This window comes from Carassius gibelio, chromosome B1 (genome assembly GCF_023724105.1).
Source record: "Carassius gibelio isolate Cgi1373 ecotype wild population from Czech Republic chromosome B1, carGib1.2-hapl.c, whole genome shotgun sequence".
Taxonomy (NCBI): Eukaryota; Metazoa; Chordata; class Actinopteri; order Cypriniformes; family Cyprinidae; genus Carassius; species Carassius gibelio.
The window spans coordinates 31943090-31963151 of NC_068396.1; the positions used below are offsets into that span (position 1 = coordinate 31943090).

The 20062-nt window shown below is 37.2% G+C and overlaps 1 protein-coding gene across 47 annotated transcripts in view; it reads left to right on the forward strand.

The window, feature by feature from the left end:
• Positions 1-12563, forward strand: part of LOC127949395 (NACHT, LRR and PYD domains-containing protein 3) — a 185264-nt gene extending 172701 nt beyond the window's left edge. For 21 of the 47 annotated variants that reach the window (XM_052546526.1, XM_052546543.1, XM_052546542.1 and 18 more), the window contains 3 exons: positions 9729-9902; positions 10407-10580; positions 10703-12559. In XM_052546526.1, the coding sequence (XP_052402486.1) occupies positions 9729-9902; positions 10407-10580; positions 10703-10709 (355 nt within the window). In that variant the 3' untranslated portion in view covers positions 10710-12559. Of the gene's footprint in view, positions 1-9728; positions 9903-10406; positions 10581-10702 lie in introns of all 47 variants that reach the window. The other 26 variants (XM_052546559.1, XM_052546546.1, XM_052546558.1 and 23 more) reach the window with 6 other exon arrangements.
• The last annotated feature ends 7499 nt before the right edge of the window (positions 12564-20062 follow it).

A 20062-nucleotide genomic window follows, 5' to 3' on the forward strand; every position in this document is an offset into this window, starting at 1 on the left:
AAGAGTAAAAGTTAATGAGATAATTAAGTGACTAATTAAATGAAGATTCATTAGTGATGAACACCTGCTGTTTACAATCAACATTACTAAAGAAAAGAGAAACACAAGAACTACAACTGACTTTAAGCACAGCTTTGGATGAAATCAATTGAAAGGATAAAAAAAAACTTTGCCACCATAATTGTGGTGAGTATTTGCTTCAGTTGAGCTCTTGAGCCTTTAAGCAGTGTTTAAAAATTTGCTTCTAAACAATTGCATTATTGTTTTGCAGCAAACATTTGCGCAATTCTGATACAACTCTTGATCTAGCAGATGACTGAAAGATCTTGATTAAATTTCTTGATTATATGTTTGAAGTGAAGAGTTCTTGGCTTAGTTTTTAGAGAGAACTGCTGTGTATTCACTGCTCTGTTGCACTCTGAATGGGTTAAATGCAAAGTATGAATTATGAGTACGGGTCACCATACTCAACTGTATGTCACTTTTACAAAAAAAGAGATAAATCTAATTATGCAAATGCCACCATACAACACTTCAATATTAAGGAAAAAATGACAAGTTTTGGAATTAGGCATTTAGCCATAAACATTTGTCATGTGATCCTCAACAGTGGTGAAAATTATTATTCATACTGCAGTGCATTATGGGAGTAATTCATGTATTGCAACATGAAGCATTTTGTCACCATTGTAGAGATTCATATGCTGGTTCTTGATATATGTGTGTGTCTAAGAAGCACTGAAGTGCAAACCTCTGTGTGTTACAAATGAAAAAAAAATTATATCCTGTAAATATTAGAGCAATCCCTTTTTTGTATGCATGCTGCAGTTTCACTGGAATTATTCAAAACCTAAACATGCAATAAGAAAGAAAAAAAAAACTAAGATATAATTAAATCAGCTCATCGTGACTATATGTTATTCATATGTCACTGTTTTGTGTTCTCCACAACACCACATGCAGAGCTACAGAGAGAAATCTAACACAACAAGTCAAGGGTCAAGAGCTCAACTAAACTAAACACTGATCTCCATGATGGTGACATCATTTTAACCAATAAAACAACAAAATCTGATCCTCTGTAATTCTCAATAACAGCAGGTGTTAATCATTAATGCACAATCATCATTTAATCAGTCACTTAATTATATAATTCTTATATTATATCACTCTCATTATATCACTCTTTGATGAATTGGGATTTGACTCAAGACTCGTTTGTGACTTGGAAGGAATGACTTGGTTCCTCCTCTGGTGAAATCGGCTGCTGAGTTAATGGGTGGAACAAAAATATGGCAGGACTTTTACCCTTTGGCACCTGGATTACCCACCTCTGGTTCTTACAGGGCTTTCAACCAAGAAGGTCCTTCAAAAAATATCAGACGCAGGCATAGAAGTAACCGACGTCGAGATGTACTGCATTCTGAGTCTATTCCATTGTTTTGGCAAATCAAGTATCTCTATAACATAAACACCATGTGGATCCTTTGTGGAAAAATGTTGAATTCTTTGTCCTATGAGCATCACTTTCATGTATGTAGTGTCAAGGCTGATAAAAAAGGACTATACTGAAACCAGGAGATGAAATGGATTTTCAGGCAAATTAAACTCACTCAGTAGATGATCATTAGATCAATAGACATTGTTTTTAAAATGAAAAGGATTTAGTAAATTCAGATTTTAATTCAGCGTGTGTGTTAATATATACATATACATATATCTCATTATAGTCAACGATTGTACCCTTTTCGAAGGGTGAATTTTTGTACTGTTAAATAAAGGTACACAATTGTCACCACAGGTACAAAATTGGTCTCTTAAGGTACAAATCACAAGGGTACAAAAGCTGTACCCTTGAGGGTACTGCCCCAGTGACAAGCTATTGTACCCCTAAAGATACAATTATGTACTTTATTTTCTGAGAGTGTAGTATGAAAAGTTAAAAACTTTGTAATGTAAGCTGGTAATTTACCAAGGAGTGACTTTGCAATAAATACGTACATGTGTAAATTTCTCCTATGATACAAAAAGGACCACGGTAAAGATTCATACAAAATACAATGATGCATACGGTATTCTGCACTACATACAAAACGTAACGCTGCATAATAGACAGATTACAATTTCCTTAGTACAGAAGAAAGCTGCATGCATGTACACAAGATCACCATAATCAATTATTGTTAAAAAAGTACTCTCAACCAGCTTCTTTCGGGCCTCATAGGGAAAACAATTTTTAAAACGATAGAAAAACCCTAATTTTGATTTAAGCTTCTTCAACAACTGATCAGTGTGAACATTAAATGCTAATTTTTCATCAAGTCATATACCTAAATATTTATAAGAAAAGACTTTCAATTTCTGAACCACATAAAGTTGAAATTGTTATGTCTTTATCCTTACGGTGAGTACGGTTAAAAATCATATATTTTGCCTTCTTTGAATTTAAAACTAATTTTAGTTTATCCAACTAATATTGTATAGCATTAAATGCTTTTTGTAAATTCATCAGAGCTTGATTTATAGATGCTGCTGCTGCTGTATAAATAGAGTCATCAGCATATAGATGTACATTAGCAGAATCTGCTCCTGAGTCCAAATCATTTATAAAAATAGAGAATAGGATAGGAGATAAAAATCAATGATTCAAATAATTTAGCTAAGACTGGTAATCTAGAAATAGGACGGTGGTTGGTAGGATCTGAAGGATCTCCACTTTTTAAATGGGAATAACTTTTGCCAACTTTCACGCTCTCTGAATAATATTTGAAATTAAACTTAAATTAAAAATAGAAGCAATTGACAATACCAGCAGCTATTTTTAAAAAATAAGGCTCAATTTTATCCACCCCTGCAGATTTTTTGACATCGAGTTTCACTAAAGCATTATAAACCTGGGATGTTGTAATAGGAGAGAAATTAAACACCTGCCTGGGACCATGTTTATTAGAGACAACTAATTCTGTAGAGACACCTAAATCAGACTCATAACTTGAGCTTGCAGTAAAAAAAATTATTAAAAGATTCAGCAATATTCGCTCTATCTCTAACAATAGTTTGATTAAGTGATCTGGAATAATATATTTTTATGATATGCTACATGGAGCTAAATTCTCGAGACGAGATGAGATAAAATATGCTACTAAATAAATACACATTGTGATAGAGAATAAGAAGCTGATGTTACCATGTTTAGCGAGCATAGTCTTTTACATCGTTTATAAATATTTCTGCCTTGTTTAGTGATTATAATCCACATCAGATCGCGTTATTTCAAACACTCGCTGCTGACTGAAAGTGAGTTTTGAGCTCCACTTATTTTAAAAAGTCTGGTGTTATAGCTTATATCTTTCTGAAATGATCTTTGTGCTGACACTCTCCAGACGGGGAGAAACTCCACCTTTGTTCATAACACCTCTAGCCCCAACTGGCCCGCTTTGGCCCAAGGTTTTTGTCGGACAAAAAACCCTGGCCATTGGCCCAGAGGAAGCCCTGACGAGGCACGATCAAGCCCCGGAAGTGACCGTGGAAACGCGACTGGTCCTGGCACGCACTAGTGCGCCTGGTTTAAGCTCGACAGTGGAAACGCGTTGTAACGGATGAGCAGTTTATTAATTCATTGGTTCTGAACTAATGAATCATGGTTCGTTGAATCTAAAACAATGCAAACCCAAAGCTTTAGCTTTTGAATTCAGGCATATAAAAAAAAACTATCTCTAAGCTAGATGACTGGCCTGGCACCAGCATGGCTGGATCTAAATTACTTTATGACTTCCTTATGGCACGACGGCAAATTCCACAGTCACGTGAGCAGCCTCAAAGGAAAAACAAAACACATTCCACAATACACACACATAAGCACACACACAAACCTTTCTGTAAGTCCTTAATAAGATGTATTATGATAGGTTTGTGCTGGGTTTACAGGGTTAACCAGTTATGCGATGGTTATGATTTTCTGATTTACAACTTGGAAATGTTTCTCCTAATGAATGTTCTCAAATAGATTCATGATTCTGTAACCCCACTCCTGACCAGTTTAAATGTGTGTAATTATGCATATGAATGAAACTTTGTTTCCTCTACCTTTACATGTAATATTTTTATCTGTTTACCGTCATGCTTTGACGGACTAACTCATATAAAGGAAATTAATGTAAATTGTATTAATCCGGAATTACCAATTTGCTAGAATATAACTGCTGAATTCTAATAAGCTATAACTCACGCGAGTGGGTGTTTCCCCAGAGACAACAGAACCTTTACCCCATTTCAGATTGCGGACATTAATTGGTTGTTCGCGCAAACAGAAGCGTGAACCAGTCAAGCCATAAGAACTGAAACCAGCTCGTTCCTCCTCCTCCTCTCTTCTCTGCACTTCTGTCGGGTAGTTGATCTCAGCATTGCAGCTGAGAGAACAGCCTGTTCTCATGGCTTTTCTTTTCTTTTCCTTACTAAGTTTATTCTCATATTCACCTCTCCTCATGAGGGAGATGAACTCTGAATCATTTCGTTCTGTGAAATATTCAAACTTTCTGAAATTTTTGCCTTACTGTGAGATTATTCTGTGATCTCGCCTATGTCTCTCTCATTCTCTCTCACTCATTTTCTCTCTCTCTCTCTCTCTCTCTCTCCCTCATTTACTCTGTGTGATTTGTAATTTGATGTATTATTAGTTCAATTATTAAAATCCAATATATATTCACGATTGCTTCTGTCTAAAATGCTCACATTATGAGTCAATGAAATGTTTGATCTTAAGTTACAAAGCTTGTTACTTTTCAGTAACCAAAATTTCATAAGGATAGGAGAATGGTTTCATGGCCACAAACTATTTTTCCTTGAATTATAAGAAGTGATAACTTTATTGAAAGTTGATAAATTAATCTAGCAGCCGTTTGCTGGACAAACCACTGTTTGATTTGTGGTAATTCACAGTAAGAGATATCACTATAATTGATATGAAGAATGGAATATTGACATATTAAGGAGTAAATTACAGTGCCTTGTAATGAGTTATTGATCTATACAATTGACCTATTTTGCATCTTCAATAATTTTAATGTAACTGTCATGAGATATATATATATATATATATATTAATCATACTCCTGATTATTAAAATTCCCTATATATCATTTCAGTTAATTTTAATGTACAACCCAGTGCGGCTACAGCGGCTAGTGACTGTTGTGGCTCTGTCAAGTGCACAAACATTGATGGTCCACACCAACTATTGACAGAAACAAACACACTACAACCAGAGAAGAGCTCAGTTTTCAGACTTGTCCTAGGGACCTCAGACTTGGACATTTTGAGCCGTTTACATCATGGCCTGTTTTCTTCAATCTTCTTAGATTCCTCTCTAATTTTGCTTAAAAATGTCTAACTAGGAGTCTGCTTAAAAGTGATTCGGGACCAATCTGAGAGCAACTCTGAGCGAGGAAAAGACAAAAACTTTTATCTTAGTCAGGAGGCGGGGCTGACCGTTTCTAGGTATGACACGGTCTTTAGAAGGCTGTGTTTTGTTGGTTGTCCAAGAAGGAAATAAAAGAGCATTTTAAAGAGTTGGGTCTATTATAAACCTTCACTTTGAAATTCCAGGCATAATTTTTCCTGTTTTACCATACTCTCTTTCTCTCACACATATTATATGTATTCTGTATTTTTATTTACCGTGCTGTTATACTTAGCATATTTTATAGGAAATGAATGCCGACACAAGGTTCTGAAAGTGCTGTAATTGTTTCAGTTTTCTCTTTGCTTATAGAAGGTTTTGACATACTCAAATCACCACATCAATTTAAATAAAATTAATTATCGTGTCTCTAATTAAATCGGTCACAAACATGATCCCTTCGTGATCTAATGTGTAGGGTTTTATTCACTCACTGTCATGCATTGTGTACAACACATTTATTCTCCCTCTTCATGTTTCTTCAATTTTCTCCACTGATAAAAAAAACTCTTAACCTGCACCCCGACCTCCTGAACTCCCCTTGTGTTCACGTGTTAATATTTATGAATAGATTAAATGAAACAGGACAAATTTAATCTTGACAAACTATGTATCATTATAAAGATCTAAGCCTCAAGCGTCGACGACAGATCGCTGTTTTTCAAAGGAAAGCTTATAAAGACTATTTGCTACATTTGTGTAAGCAGTACACATCAAAACATGAAGAATGAAAATGCAGTACATACCAGATTCGTCGTAATAACGAGTCAAACACATCCACAGCTGTAAATGGAATAACTTATGATCAGAAACTGCATCTTGGTAGTAAAAAAAAAACTGCATGATTTTGTAGCGTACAATGTCACAAACAGAATGAGATGATCTACCAAAAAAAAAAAGTGAAAGAAAGACGGAAGATATTTTTTTAGTTGGGGGTGGGGGGACTATACATCGTCTCAGAAAAATGGTTGCAGGAATCTCATTTATCATAGTATCATCTTCAGATTTGAAATAGAAACTCATGGGACATGTGACTATCAGCCCAATACTTTTGCTCCAAGATTCATTTTGTGTATTTTTATATCAAATAAAAAAAAAAAACATTTCAAGGCACTTCAGTGTCTATAACTTTTAATAATTTTGAAATCAAATCTGGTTGATGAAAAGTAAAGCCCAAAGAGTCTTCTTTTCAAAAATTATGTGTGTAACATACTGAAGTAAAGAACTGTTAAAAATTTTAAGTTAGGTAGAGCACTTTCAGCTGTGAGTCCCATAATGGGGAGTACTGGCTAAGGCTGGGCAATTCTGACTCGTGCAACTCTTTTTCGGTTCGGGCCGATTTTCAGCATTTTCGTGCATTGTTTGTCATGCAGTGTACAAGGGGAAACGAGACGCGATTAACCACTCCCGACCGGCAATCGGTTGGTCGGATGGATTTCTGACATGTCAGAAATTTTGGTCACCTCTTGTGAGGTATTGCACTATTGAAGCCCTATTATCCCTCACTGCGCATGCGCGAAACTATAAACGAAACCATGGTGACACGGCGTGTAGTGTGGACTGAAGTGATGGAGGGAAAACATGGAGTTTTGCCAAAAAAAAATAAAAGAGGGAAGAAAGCGCCTGCTTACCTCCAGTTCGCATTGCAAAATGGATAAACCATATAGGCCACGTCTTCCGAGCTACCTGCGTGTCTATATATGCCGACACCTTTTTTTTCCTTTTTGGACGTTTCAGCACACAGATTTGCGCATATCACCAAAGCAGTGCGTTTATTCGGGGAAAGCATTTTTATTCTGAAACAGCCACAAACATCCGGGCTCTGAGGGTGTCAAGAATCATACGACAGAATCCAGTAGCCAGTAGTAACAAGGTTTAATGAAACAGTCAGTAGACCAAACAGAATTGCTGGCAGACATGGGGCACCAAGCAGGTCCTAGGAAACATGACAACTGCAGTGTAGACTCCAAGCAGGGCAGAAAAGAAATGTGATGTGCTGTGACGATCCTCAAACATAGGCAGACCACAGTTCAAGCAGACATACAAGCTGGATCTCCGTGCAAACCAAGAACAGGAACAGAACTGCACAGAACAGAGACAGCAAACCAAACGATCTGACACTGAACCTGACTGACACAGGCCTACATATAGGGCTAATAAATGAGACACACCTGCGACTGATCTGATTGCTCATCAGCGCAGCTGGCGCTGATAGGCAATCAGATCAGTGCAGTACACACAAAATGAGCAAGCAAACCTGCGAACCATGACAGAGGGATCCTACGTGTTGATTCGGTTGATTTCCCACGTATAGTGTGAACAGTCAAATCGCAACTTGACGATTGGACCGTACAGTGAGCACATAAAAATCGTGAGTTTTGGCTTTACATTGCATTCGATCTACTCGTACAGTGTGAGTTGGTACCTTGCCAAAATCGCACAGAAATTGCACAGTGTATGCCTGCCTTAACAGGTGTCCTTGTCAGTACTCCTGACAATTTGGGACCTTAAGAGCTCTTTTAGGGGTTAAGATGCAGCTGCAGTGATTTGGCCTGAAAGCAGGTGAAGTGAGAGAGACTATAGACACACAATCACAGCTCTTAAGATATGTTTACGGAAAGGTCTTCCTTTACATTTTTGATAAGTTTTACATATAGACGACAAAATTTACAGTACAATCACATGGAGAGAATTTGACTGAAAATGCTGTATTATTCATGCCAAGCTCGGAGATGTCACTTTGTAAAGAAACTCACAGCCTGTAGACCAAACACGTAATATTCATCTGTGTGATGTCAAAGTCTTCACAAATTAAAATCTTTACACAGAACTCATAACTATATAGTTTACAAAGAAATTGAATTTTGAAAGTCGTTTTTAAAACTTTGATCAAAACAACCAAAAGTTTTCTGGTTTTAGTTTGAAATGGTTTGTAAACGTCCCCTTACCCCTAGCAAAAAAAAAGTTTATTTTATTAAGTTTACTTAAGTAAAGTTCAAGTATACTTTTAAGTATTCTTTATGTAGCAAGTATACAAAGTGTTCTAGTGTTCTAGTAGTATACTTGTAAGTGTACTGTTTCAATACTCCTTGGGACTAAATCGGCCCACTTTCTAGTATATAAAATATACTTTTAAATATACTTTAAGTATAACAGTAGCAAACTCTGAGTACACAACTAGTTTACCTCTATGTTTGTAGTTTGTACTGCAATTATAATAAAAGTGAACTTGATTTGCTGATAGTTTACTAATTAAATACTTTGTACACTTATACTGCAAGTATAATCATGTTTTCTTTAAGTGAAATGTATATCATACTTTAAGACTACTATGTCCCTATTTAGGTTTGAATTTGTATAAATTTTGTTACATGAATATTTGGACATGCAAAACATACAAAGAAAGAACAGTGTATCTGCTTGTAAACAAAAACATTTCATTCTAGCTTCATGCATTCTTTTCTTAAACACTTTAATGTGGGTAAGTTAAAAAAAAAAAAGCTGATAGATGCAGGCTATGCACACTTTAACTACACAGAAATTCTTGCAAAATTCCAATCAGACAACGGATGAGGAGATTTCACTCAAGAGCAATTGATGACATGGCTGAGAAGAAAATATTTAAGTGTAGGTATTATTATGTTTTTTATGACCTAGATGTACATTTTACCAGCTGTTACCTACAGTTTATACAAACATTATGGTCATCGACCAGTGATTGATATCGCAAACATAACAATAGCGGTTAGACGTTGGATTTTGGTTGAAAATCGGGTTGACGTCTAAATCCAATGACTGTTTGACGTCAAGCTCCAATGTTGGGCAGATGCTGAATTTTGGCTGGAATACCCCCCCCCCCCCCCAAAAAAAAAAAAAATAACGGTGAAATGCATGGCAGTACACGAATTACCAGCTTAACTTATTACTAACCAATTTGACTTTATTTCTGTCAGACGTCTACAGAAGTTATTTTTGTAAATTAACAGAGCTTTAGATGTTGATGTTTTATTTGAAAATGTTTGGTCACCATTATTGTGATCAGTGTTTGATTTAGTTGTGTAATTTGACTCTTGGCTTAGTAAGTTTGTGGTTCCTGTAATAGTGTTTACCAAAACACATAATTTGTTATAAAAGGAGCCATACACAAAGATAAGGTGATATAGTTTTTATCATCATGAAGAAAAATGATTGAGGAAAATTATTTTTATTGGCATTGTGTTTGTGTGATTATTTCTGCTGAACTGAGAGTGAAGAGTGTGTTGTTCTGCAGGTTGAATAGTTGTGGCGTCACAGATGAAGGTTGTTCTGCTCTGAGTTCAGCTCTGAGATCAAACTCCTCACAGCTGAGAGAACTGGATCTGACTGAGAATAAAGTAGGAGGTGCAGGAGTGAAGCTGATCTCTGATGCACTGAAGGATCCTCACTGTAAACTGGAGAAACTGTGGTAAGAAAATATTCAATATTAAGCTTGAGTGAAACTATTATGTATAATAGGGTTATATTAAATTCGAAAAACATTACATTAGAAAAAAAACTTGCTTTGAGTTCATATAATGCAAATGGCTAGTAACGTCAGTTTATGCTTCAAAGGAAATACAAAACAAGCACCGCTATAATCCAGAAAGATCCATGTTTGTAAATCAATGTCTTTCAAAGCAAAACAATTGTTGTAAGAAAAATATTTATATTTTTAACTTAAAATTAGTGCTTCACAGCTTTTAGTATAATATGCACCTTATATTTCATTATATGGGCTCACAGAGATTCAGTATTTTTCTTCATTTGAACAATCTTCATTTGTGTTAATGTTAGCAACTTTTTTTCAAAAGCACAGATTAATTTGCAAAACTGCTTGAACAAGCTTTTAGACTGAATTTGCAATACACGTGTGTGTGATCTTACCGTTTGTTTTTGCTGATCTGAGAGTGAAGAGTGTGTTGTTCTGCAGGTTGAGTAAGTGTGGCGTCACAGATGAAGGTTGTGCTGCTCTTAGTTCAGCTCTGAGATCAAACTCCTCACAGCTGAGAGAACTGGATCTGTCATGGAATGATCTAGAACAGTCAAGTTTGAACCTGCTCTCTGCTTTAAAAGATGATCCATGTTACAAACTGGAGAAACTGATGTAAGTAGTAATGATCCATATATCACATGATAATGTCATTTCAACTCAATCTCCAGTGCAGATGTGTGTCAGCAGTAATGCCCCATAATGCATCTCTTACTGTGTTTATTCTGTACTGACAGGTACTAAATGATGGAGAATATGGATCAGGACAGACACATTGAATCCAACAGATTCATCAGAACTGAAGTCAATGATCAAGCGCTGATGTGTGTGAGTTACAGGAGTTTAGAGACACTTTCACTATTACTTGGATTTTAACAACAGCAACTGCGCACAGACAAACCCCAAAGTTTGTAAAGGGTCTGCTACTTTTATTTGATTTTTTTTTATCTACTCACAATAAAAACTCAAAGCTGCAGAAAAACAGGATGCTCTTTCTGATGCCTCCAATCTCCTTTTTATCTTAAAAATGAACAATGTAGATAAGCATGTACATGTTTTTTTTAGTTATGATATTTCAGACCTTACATTGCCATTTACACCTTACATCAGACAGCAGAGGATTTGTAATATTTAGAATGAAATATGTTTTGCTTGATATATAAACACCTTTTTAATATATCTAAATATCGAAAAACAAGTATGTGTATTTTACACTGTATGATATGATAAAATCTAAATTGTATATGTTGTATGAGATGTGTGTGTGTATATATACTAATATTATTGTAACAATTTGTTCTTAATACAGTGTAATGACACTGTAGTCATTAATAATAATATCTCCAGGCCCTAAAACACATCTGAGGATTAAGCTCTGATATGTTTAAAACAATCTTTATTAGGGGTGTAACGGTACGTGTATTCGTATCGGATCGTTTCGGTACAGGGCTTTTGGTACGGTGCACGTGTGTACCAAATGCAATATTTTGTGGGAGAAACATATGCATTTTCGTGTTTCTAAACGAACATATTAAGTGGCGGAAGTCTCCGCGTTCAGCGCAAATCCTGCCCTGCAGCTTATTCTAAGGCCGGTGACACACTGGCTGCGTGGCGTGTGCATGGCTTTTCTGCTGCGTGACGGCTGCTTCGCGTTTTCTGTGTCTTTTACACACCAGAATCGTTCCTGACGCGGCGCTGGTGTGCTGCTGCTACTGTAGGTGACATAGAGGGAAACCGCCAACAGTCCAGGATCTTGTCTTCACGACGACAATATATATACTTCATGTTGAGCATAAATATAAAGCCTACTGATAAAGGACACAGTCAACAGCATTGACGGCAAAATAGACTATGTTTGACAGGTGCAATATGGCAGTGTGTCACTGGCCTAAGGTTTTCAAAAGGCATCACGTGAGTGTGAACATCACTACAACCAGGAAAAAAATGATTGTAATTCAAACGCAGCTCCCGTCGGCATTAAAACAGACCTTTGCTCTTAATTCCGATCAGTCCAACTCTATAATGAAATCTGAATCTGAGGTCTAAAAACTGAAACGGTTAATGCTGCACTTTACACTTTGGAAAAGTTATATATATATATATATATATATATATATATATATATTTTTTTTTTTTTTAATATGAGCAGGCCTACAAGCTGGGATTGGTAATGCTGCAATGTAATCATAGTTACTTATTTATATTTTTCATTATATTTTATTATATGATATTGGTTTGAGACTGAGAGTATTTTATTTAGTGGAGAACTTTGCAGCAGTATTTTATTTTCTATTCTTTTTTTATTTTAAATATATTGTATTAAAAAGTATTTTAAAATGGGTAAACAAATTGTTTAAAAAAAGTTTATAGTAATAAACAACCTGCAGTTTAATGTTCGCATTTCTTTCCCTTACTGTACTGAAAATGAACCGAACCGTGACTTTAAAACCGAGCTACGTACCGAACTTTTTTTTTTTTTTTTTTGCGTACCGTAACACCCCTAATCTTTATGATATTTCAGATGATTATATTGTATATGAATGTAAAGTATTTTTTGTACATAAGATTTATTAAACTCTTCCTCAGTGAAGTTGAGCTGAGTTTCATTAGTAGGTGAATCCTGGATATTGATGGTTTTTAATGTCTCTTGTCAAATATTATGGTCACGTTTGCTCATCTGACAAGGAAAAAGTTATTTTTATGACATAACTCCAATTCTTACAACATTTTTATTTTCAAGAAAGTTGTGTGTGAAAAGCAGAATATTGTAGAAATATTTGTATAAATTTACCAGAAATCTAATGCATTAACTCTTGATCAAATGACATAAAATACCATTATTTCCCTTCAAACACAGTCAAACTAACAGTAGCATAACAATCATTTTGCTTTGTGAAAGAAAAATTATATATCATATTATATCAAATGGCATTAAATTAAGTAATGGATTAAAAATCAAAATCTCTAGGGCCTCAAAACACGCAACCTGAGGGTAAACCAATAAAAAATAAGTTTTTAGGTTCAACAGACACTGATGGCAGTAATAGTTTAAATTGTCAAACACCAAACAGAAAAAGATTTTCAAATGATAGTCACATCTGGGTTTTCTGGGACACATCGATTGATTGGCACTCTTCTGTTTGCCCTGACATCCACACATCCACCTGTGGATCTCATTTTAATATAGTTTTAGGTGGATTAATCATAGTAGGCCAGAGTGCAGTCTGGACGAACCTAAACGGTAATTGTTTGGATTAAGATGAGCTTATTGGTGTAGAACTGTATGACACTCTAGTTGTTACTCTGTCAGTAACAACTCGGCCAAAAATCAAATACACTGAATAACACTTAATATGCTTTCCTGGCTTCAGACTCTGAATAATAAAACAACACGGTCCGAATCATACGACTCGCTGGCTGATACTCCACTTAGCAAGAATGATATCACTGCAGGTCGGACTCAAGCTAATGAAATAATGCAGTAGCTCTTTCAGGTAGGGTGACCAGACGTCCCAAAAAATTCGGGACAGTCCTGAAATCTAAACTGTTGTCCCAAATCCCGAATCTGGCCCTAATTGTCCCGAAAATTTTACTAAAGTAAAATCTTGAGGTTGAGTCGTCCTGCAACCAGTCCCCGCCGGCTGCTCATTGGCTGTAGCATCTTTTTTCTAAGTTGTAATAAAATACTGTAGTCCGTAGGTGGCTAGGCACGAATTTAGATATTCATTTATCTAATTAGTCTATATACACAAAGACAATACGACCTTTTTGTCACCTTTTTGTTTTAAAGCTTGATTAAGAGGGCGCAGTTGCTGCAGCTGCGAGGAGGACAGTGATGCTTCAAGTCATATCCCAAGTCCTCAAAGGGTTAAAGTTAATGAGATAATTAAGTAACCAATTAAATAATGATTGTGCATTAGTGATGAACACCTGCTGTAATTGAGAATTACAGAGGATCAGATGTTAATGTTTTATTGGTTAAAATGATGCCACCATCATAGAGATTAGTTTTTAATTTAGTTGAGCTCTTGACTCGTTGTGTCGTATCTCTTTAATGTAGCTTTTGCATGAGTTGCTGTAAAGCAGAAAGAAAATATTAATTGTCTGTATGTGATACGCTAGTATTCATGACCTGGTCTAATTACAGTAAAAAAAATAACATCTGTTTAGTTTGAGTTTTGCATAATTGACTTAGTAAAACTACAGCATGCAAAAAAATTACAGTTGCTGAATTTTAAGCTTATGAAGTGAATGCAAAATTGGAGCTCCACTAATCGATAGACACACACAGACATAAAGAACCAGCATATGACTCTCAACAGTGGTGACAATCAATAACATGCTGCATGCTGGGTAACACCATAGTAAAAACTCGTCATGCACTGCAGTATGGAAAACTGTCACCACTGATGAGGATCGTGTGGTAAGGTTGCATGTCTAAAAGCCTGAACTAACAGCTCCCCTTTTTTGTCTTTCAATGTTGAAGCATTGCGCTGGTGTTTATAGGAGGAGCTTTTTCTTCTTTTTTTACTTCAGTAAAAGAGTGTCAATCAACAATCCAAAGATAAAGACTACTGATGTTCAGTCATCATAAGTTATAAGCAGAAAAAATATAAAATAATATGTTATTGCAAGGTTTGATTCAGCAATACATACATGTTTGTTGCAAAAACAACATTGCAATTGTTTTGAATCAAACTGCTTTAAATTGCTAAAAGGGTCAAGAGACTCCCTAAAGCAAACCTTGACCACAATTATGGTGGCATAGTGTTTTTCTTGTTGTTGTTTTCAGTTGGAGGCTGTGGCTAAATTCAGTTGTAGTTTTTGTGTTTGTCTTTACTTTTCAGAATCAGAATCAGAATCAGAAAGAGCTTTATTGCCAAGTATGCTTACGCATACAAGGAATTTGTTTTAGTGACATAAGCTTCCAGTACATAGAGACAACAACACACAGAAAAAAAGAAAGAAAAAAAACAGATTTACAAATTGACAAATAAATAAGTGTATAAACAATTGTGCTATAAATGATAATGGAATAGGATTGAGTGAGATGCAGGAATGTTCTAGGATGGAGGGTTAACAAATAAATATAAGGATATTGCAAGTTTTAAGCATAAGTAGGGAACATTTAACTGTTCATGAGGTAGATTGCCTGGGGGAAGAAACTGTTCTTGTGCCTTGCTGTTCTGGTGTTTGCGGCTCTGAGGCGCCGGCCAGATGGCAAAAGTTCAAAGATGGGGTGACTTGGATGTGAGGGATCCAGAGTGATTTTATGAGCCCTTTTCCTCACTCTGGATGTATACAGTTCTTGAAAGGTGGGCAGGGGAGCACCAATAATCCTTTCAGCTGTCCGAACAGTTCTCTGTAGTCTTCTGATGTCTGATTTTGTTGCTGAACCAAACCAGACAGTTATTGAAGTACAGAGGACAGACTCAATGACGGCTGAGTAGAACTGTTTTAGCAGCTCCTGTGGCAGGTTAAACTTCCTCAGCTGGTGAAGGAAGTACAACCTTTGCTGGGCCTTTTTAACAATGGAGTCAATGTGATTGTCCCACTTCAGGTCCTGAGAGATGGTGGTTCCCAGGAATCTGAATGACTCCACTGCAGTCACAGTGCTGTTCATGATGGTGAGTGGGGAAAGTGCAGGTGAGTTTCTCCTAAAGTCCACGATCATCTCCACTGTTTTGAGCGTGTTCAGCTCCAGGTTGTTAAGACTGCACCAGACAGCCAGCTGCTCAACCTCTTGTCTGTAAGCAGACTCGTCACCGTCCTGGATGAGGCCGATGACTGTAGTGTCGTCTGCAAACTTTAGGAGCTTGACAGAGGGGTCTTTAGAGGTGCATTCATTGGTGTACAGGGAGAAGAGCAGAGGGGAGAGAACACATCCCTGAGGGGCACCAGTGTTGGTGGAGCAGCTGTTTGATGTGTCTCACTAACTGTTGCCTGTCTGCCAGAAAGCTGGTGATCCATTTACATTTACATTTACATTTAATCATTTAGCAGACGCTTTTATCCAAAGCGACTTACAAATGAGAACAATAGAAGCAGTCAGGTCAACAAGAGAACAACAACAGAATACAAGTGCCATGACAAGTCTCAGTTAGTCTAGTATAGAACGCATAACCAGTTGTATATAAATTTTTTATTTTATTTTATTTTTTATTTTTTTATTAAATGAAAAAGACAAGAAAAGGAAAAGTACTGGTGTTAGTAGGTTAAGTGCAGGCGAAAAAGATGAGTCTTTAGATGTTTCTTGAAAATGAGTAAAGACTCCGCTGTACGAATTGAGATTGGGAGGTCATTCCACCAGCTGGGCACAGTCCAGGAAAAGGTCCGTGCGAGTGATTTTGAATTTCTTTGGGATGGCACCACAAGGCGTTGTTCACTTGCAGAGCGCAAGCTTCTGGAGGGCACATAGGATTTAACCAGTGAGTTTAGGTAAGTTGGTGCCGTGCCAGTGGTTGTCTTGTAGGCAAGCATCAGTACCTTGAATTTGATGCGAGCAGCTACTGGTAGCCAGTGTAACCTGATGAGGAGGGGAGTAACATGAGCTTTTTTTGGTTCATTGAAGACAACCCTCGCTGCTGCATTCTGGATCATTTGCAGAGGCTTGACAGTACATGCAGGAAGGCCCGCCAGGAGAGCATTACAATAGTCCAGTCTGGAGAGAACAAGACCTTGGACAAGAAGTTGGGTTGCTTGCTCTGACAGGAAGGGTCTAATCTTCCTAATGTTGTATAAGGCAAACCTGCAGGACCGGGTCGTTGTAGCAATGTGGTCAGTGAAGCTTAATTGATGATCCATCACAACTCCTAGGTTTCTGGCTGTCCTCGAAGGAGTTATGGTTGACGAGCCCAGCTGTATAGAGAAGTTGTGATGAATCAATGGGTTAGCTGGAATCACCAGTAGTTCAGTCTTTGTAAGGTTAAGCTGAAGGTGATGGTCATTCATCCAGCTAGAAATGTCACTCAGACAGGCTGAAATGCGAGCAGCTACCGTCGGGTCATCAGGCTGGAATGAGAAGTAGAGTTGGGTGTCATCGGCATAGCAGTGATAAGAAAAGCCATGCTTCTGAATGACAGATCCTAAAGATGTCATGTAGATGGAGAAGAGAAGTGGTCCAAGTACTGAGCCCTGAGGAACCCCAGTAGCAAGGTGGTGTGACTTAGAAACCTCACCCCTCCAAGACACACTGAAGGATCTGTCAGAGAGGTAGGACTTAACCCACAGGAGAGCAGTTCCACAGATCCCCATCTTTCTGAGGGTGGACAGGAGAATCTGGTGATTAACAGTGTCAAAAGCAGCAGACAGGTCCAGTAAGATGAGTACCGAGGATTTTGAAGCTGCTCTTGCTAGTCGCAGGGCTTCAGTAACCGAGAGCAGAGCAGTCTCAGTTGAGTGGCCACTTTTGAAGCCAGATTGGTTGCTGTCCAGGAGGTTGTTCTGTCCAAGGAACATAGAAAGCTGGTTGAACACAGCCCGGTCAAGTGTCTTTGCAATGAATGGAAGAAGGGATACCGGTCTGTAGTTTTCAAGAAGCGCTGAATTTAGAGATGGTTTCTTGAGCAGTGGGCTTACCCGAGCCTGCTTGAATGCTAAGGGAAATGTTCCAGATTGTAGAGAGGAGTTGATAATGTGAGTAAGTGAAGGTATGACTGAAGAAGAGATCGCTTGAAGGAGGTGAGTGGGGATAGGATCAAGTGGACAAGTAGTAGGATGATTGGACAGGAGAATTTTGGAGACGTCCATCTCTGAGAGTGGGGAGAAGGAGGATAAAGAGTGTGCATCAGTCCACAGTCCACTGTCCACTGACAGATAGAGCTAGGAACAGAGAGCTGGGTCAGTTTGGTCTGAAGGGCTGTTGGGATGATGGTGTTGAATGCCGAACTAAAGTCCACAAATAGGATCCTCACATAAGTCCCTGTTTTGTCCAGATGTTGCAGGATGAAGTGCAATCCCATGTTGATTGCATCATCCGTGGACCTGTTTGCTCGGTAAGCAAACTGGAGGGGGTACAGTAAGGTCCTTCAGATAACCCAGAACCAGTTTTTCAAACGACTTCATGACGACAGACGTTAGAGCCACTGGTCTGTAGTCGTTAAGTTCTGCTATCTTGGGTTTCTTTGGGATGGGGATGATGGTGGAGCGTTTGAAGCAGGAAGGCACTTCACACAACTCCAGGGATCTGTTGAAGATCTGTGAAAAGATGGGGGCCAGCTGGTCAGCACAGATTTTTAGACAGGCTGGTGTAACACCATCTGGGCCTGGTGCTTTTCTTCTTTTTTTTCTTCAGTGATTGTTAACAGCAGATGTTCATCACTTTTGCACAATCATCATTTAATTACTCACTTAATTATCTCATTAACTTTAACCCTTTGAGGACTTGGGATATGACTTGAAGACTTGCTTTTGACTTGAAAGTCCCACCTCTGGCGTTAGCGTTACAGAAAGGTCTGATTTACGCACTGTTACAACAGTCATTGTTTTTTTTTTTGTTTTTTTTACAATGACATTTGAGTACATGATTTTAATGTTGTTGTTTCTTGTGGCAGACTAAAGAGTAAGGACAGACGGTTGATCTTTGAATAAAAATGTGTTAAGTCAAGGTTTGAAATTCTTTTATTATAGGCTACGAAGTCTAATATCATAAGTCCCCCATCCCATCACCCAAGACCGCAGACATACCCCTTACATATAGTTGTTGTTACCTCAGGGGATGAGGGATGTCATCAAAAAAAACTAGAGTACCGGCACCTCTTTTGGGCCACTTACAGCACTGATGACGCTGTCAGTAGGAAATATCGATTTACATTTCCAAACATTCATTTTGCCATTCATTTTAATAATCCAGTGATGTTTTTGTATATACAAAGAGTCCAAATGGGGATCTTCTGCACTGAATATAAATATTTATCTTATTTGGTGAACAGAATCCACATAAGATCACAAACAGAATTTATTTCAAACACTTGCTGCTGTCTGAAAATGAATTAAATTGAAATGTTTTTAAATGTCTTTGATGCTTGCTGATGTTTACTGATAGCTATATATGAAATGATTCACGGGGCTGACCAATATAGTACTTGTACATAATCCCTTCAATTTCATATCTGAACAACTATGTAGCCGTAACAACTAGAAAATGCATACCTCTGCATGTACACAAATGTAATTATTAGCTCTTAATGAATGTATGTGCACAAATAACCTGGTTCGCTGGACTCTGCCTGGCGACATTATCTTTTGAGTGGTGAAGTTCCTCCCCTCAGTGGTTGAGCTCTAAATGATCAAATGTCAAGAGGTAGGTATAATGGTAGATATAATACAGAGTAATGTTTCATGTAGGAACATTTAAACAGCTTTATACATCTGCCTGTAAGGTTTGGATTTAAACAAGCACATACTTTTAGCTTCACAGATTACTATCATATCAATTACTGTAAATGTTATAATTTATGTAATGAAATAGACTTTTGTTTGCATTTAAATAAAACGTTTCACTTCAAATGTATTGGCAGTTTTCTCCATCCACTCTCTGCTGTCAATGAGTTTTGCAATGCTCCTGTAAAGAAAAAGGATGTCCAACATTCTAGGGATGTAGTCCTTAATGTCAATTAACCTATTTATATCTCATTTTCAAACAATGTCATCTGTGGTTTGTTGATACATAACTGTTCATGCACATCACTGAAATTTTCAATGAACAAAATAAAAGTTCATGAACAATAATGAAAAAGAAAAGAAAAAAGATAACAGTTTAAAACAGAACCACTGTAATCTTTGAACACATTCTAAACATTTCCATAACCTGAATGTGTCAATGTACGGTCAAATTCCTACTTGTTGCATAGAGTTGAGAAAATAAATTTCTTGTGTCTTTGGTTTCATTATCTGTAAAATGCACATGAAATGCTCTACACAAACATCTAAGTAATGGTTTATGTAATTTAATGCCAATGTGCAACTAAACTTAATTCAACAGCACATTGTTTAGTATTGGATAAAGGTAAAATTACAACTTACCTAGTTCTCATATGAATTCTATTACTTACACACAGTAGCCAGTGGCCAGGTACCCAAGCTGGCAGAACTACAAG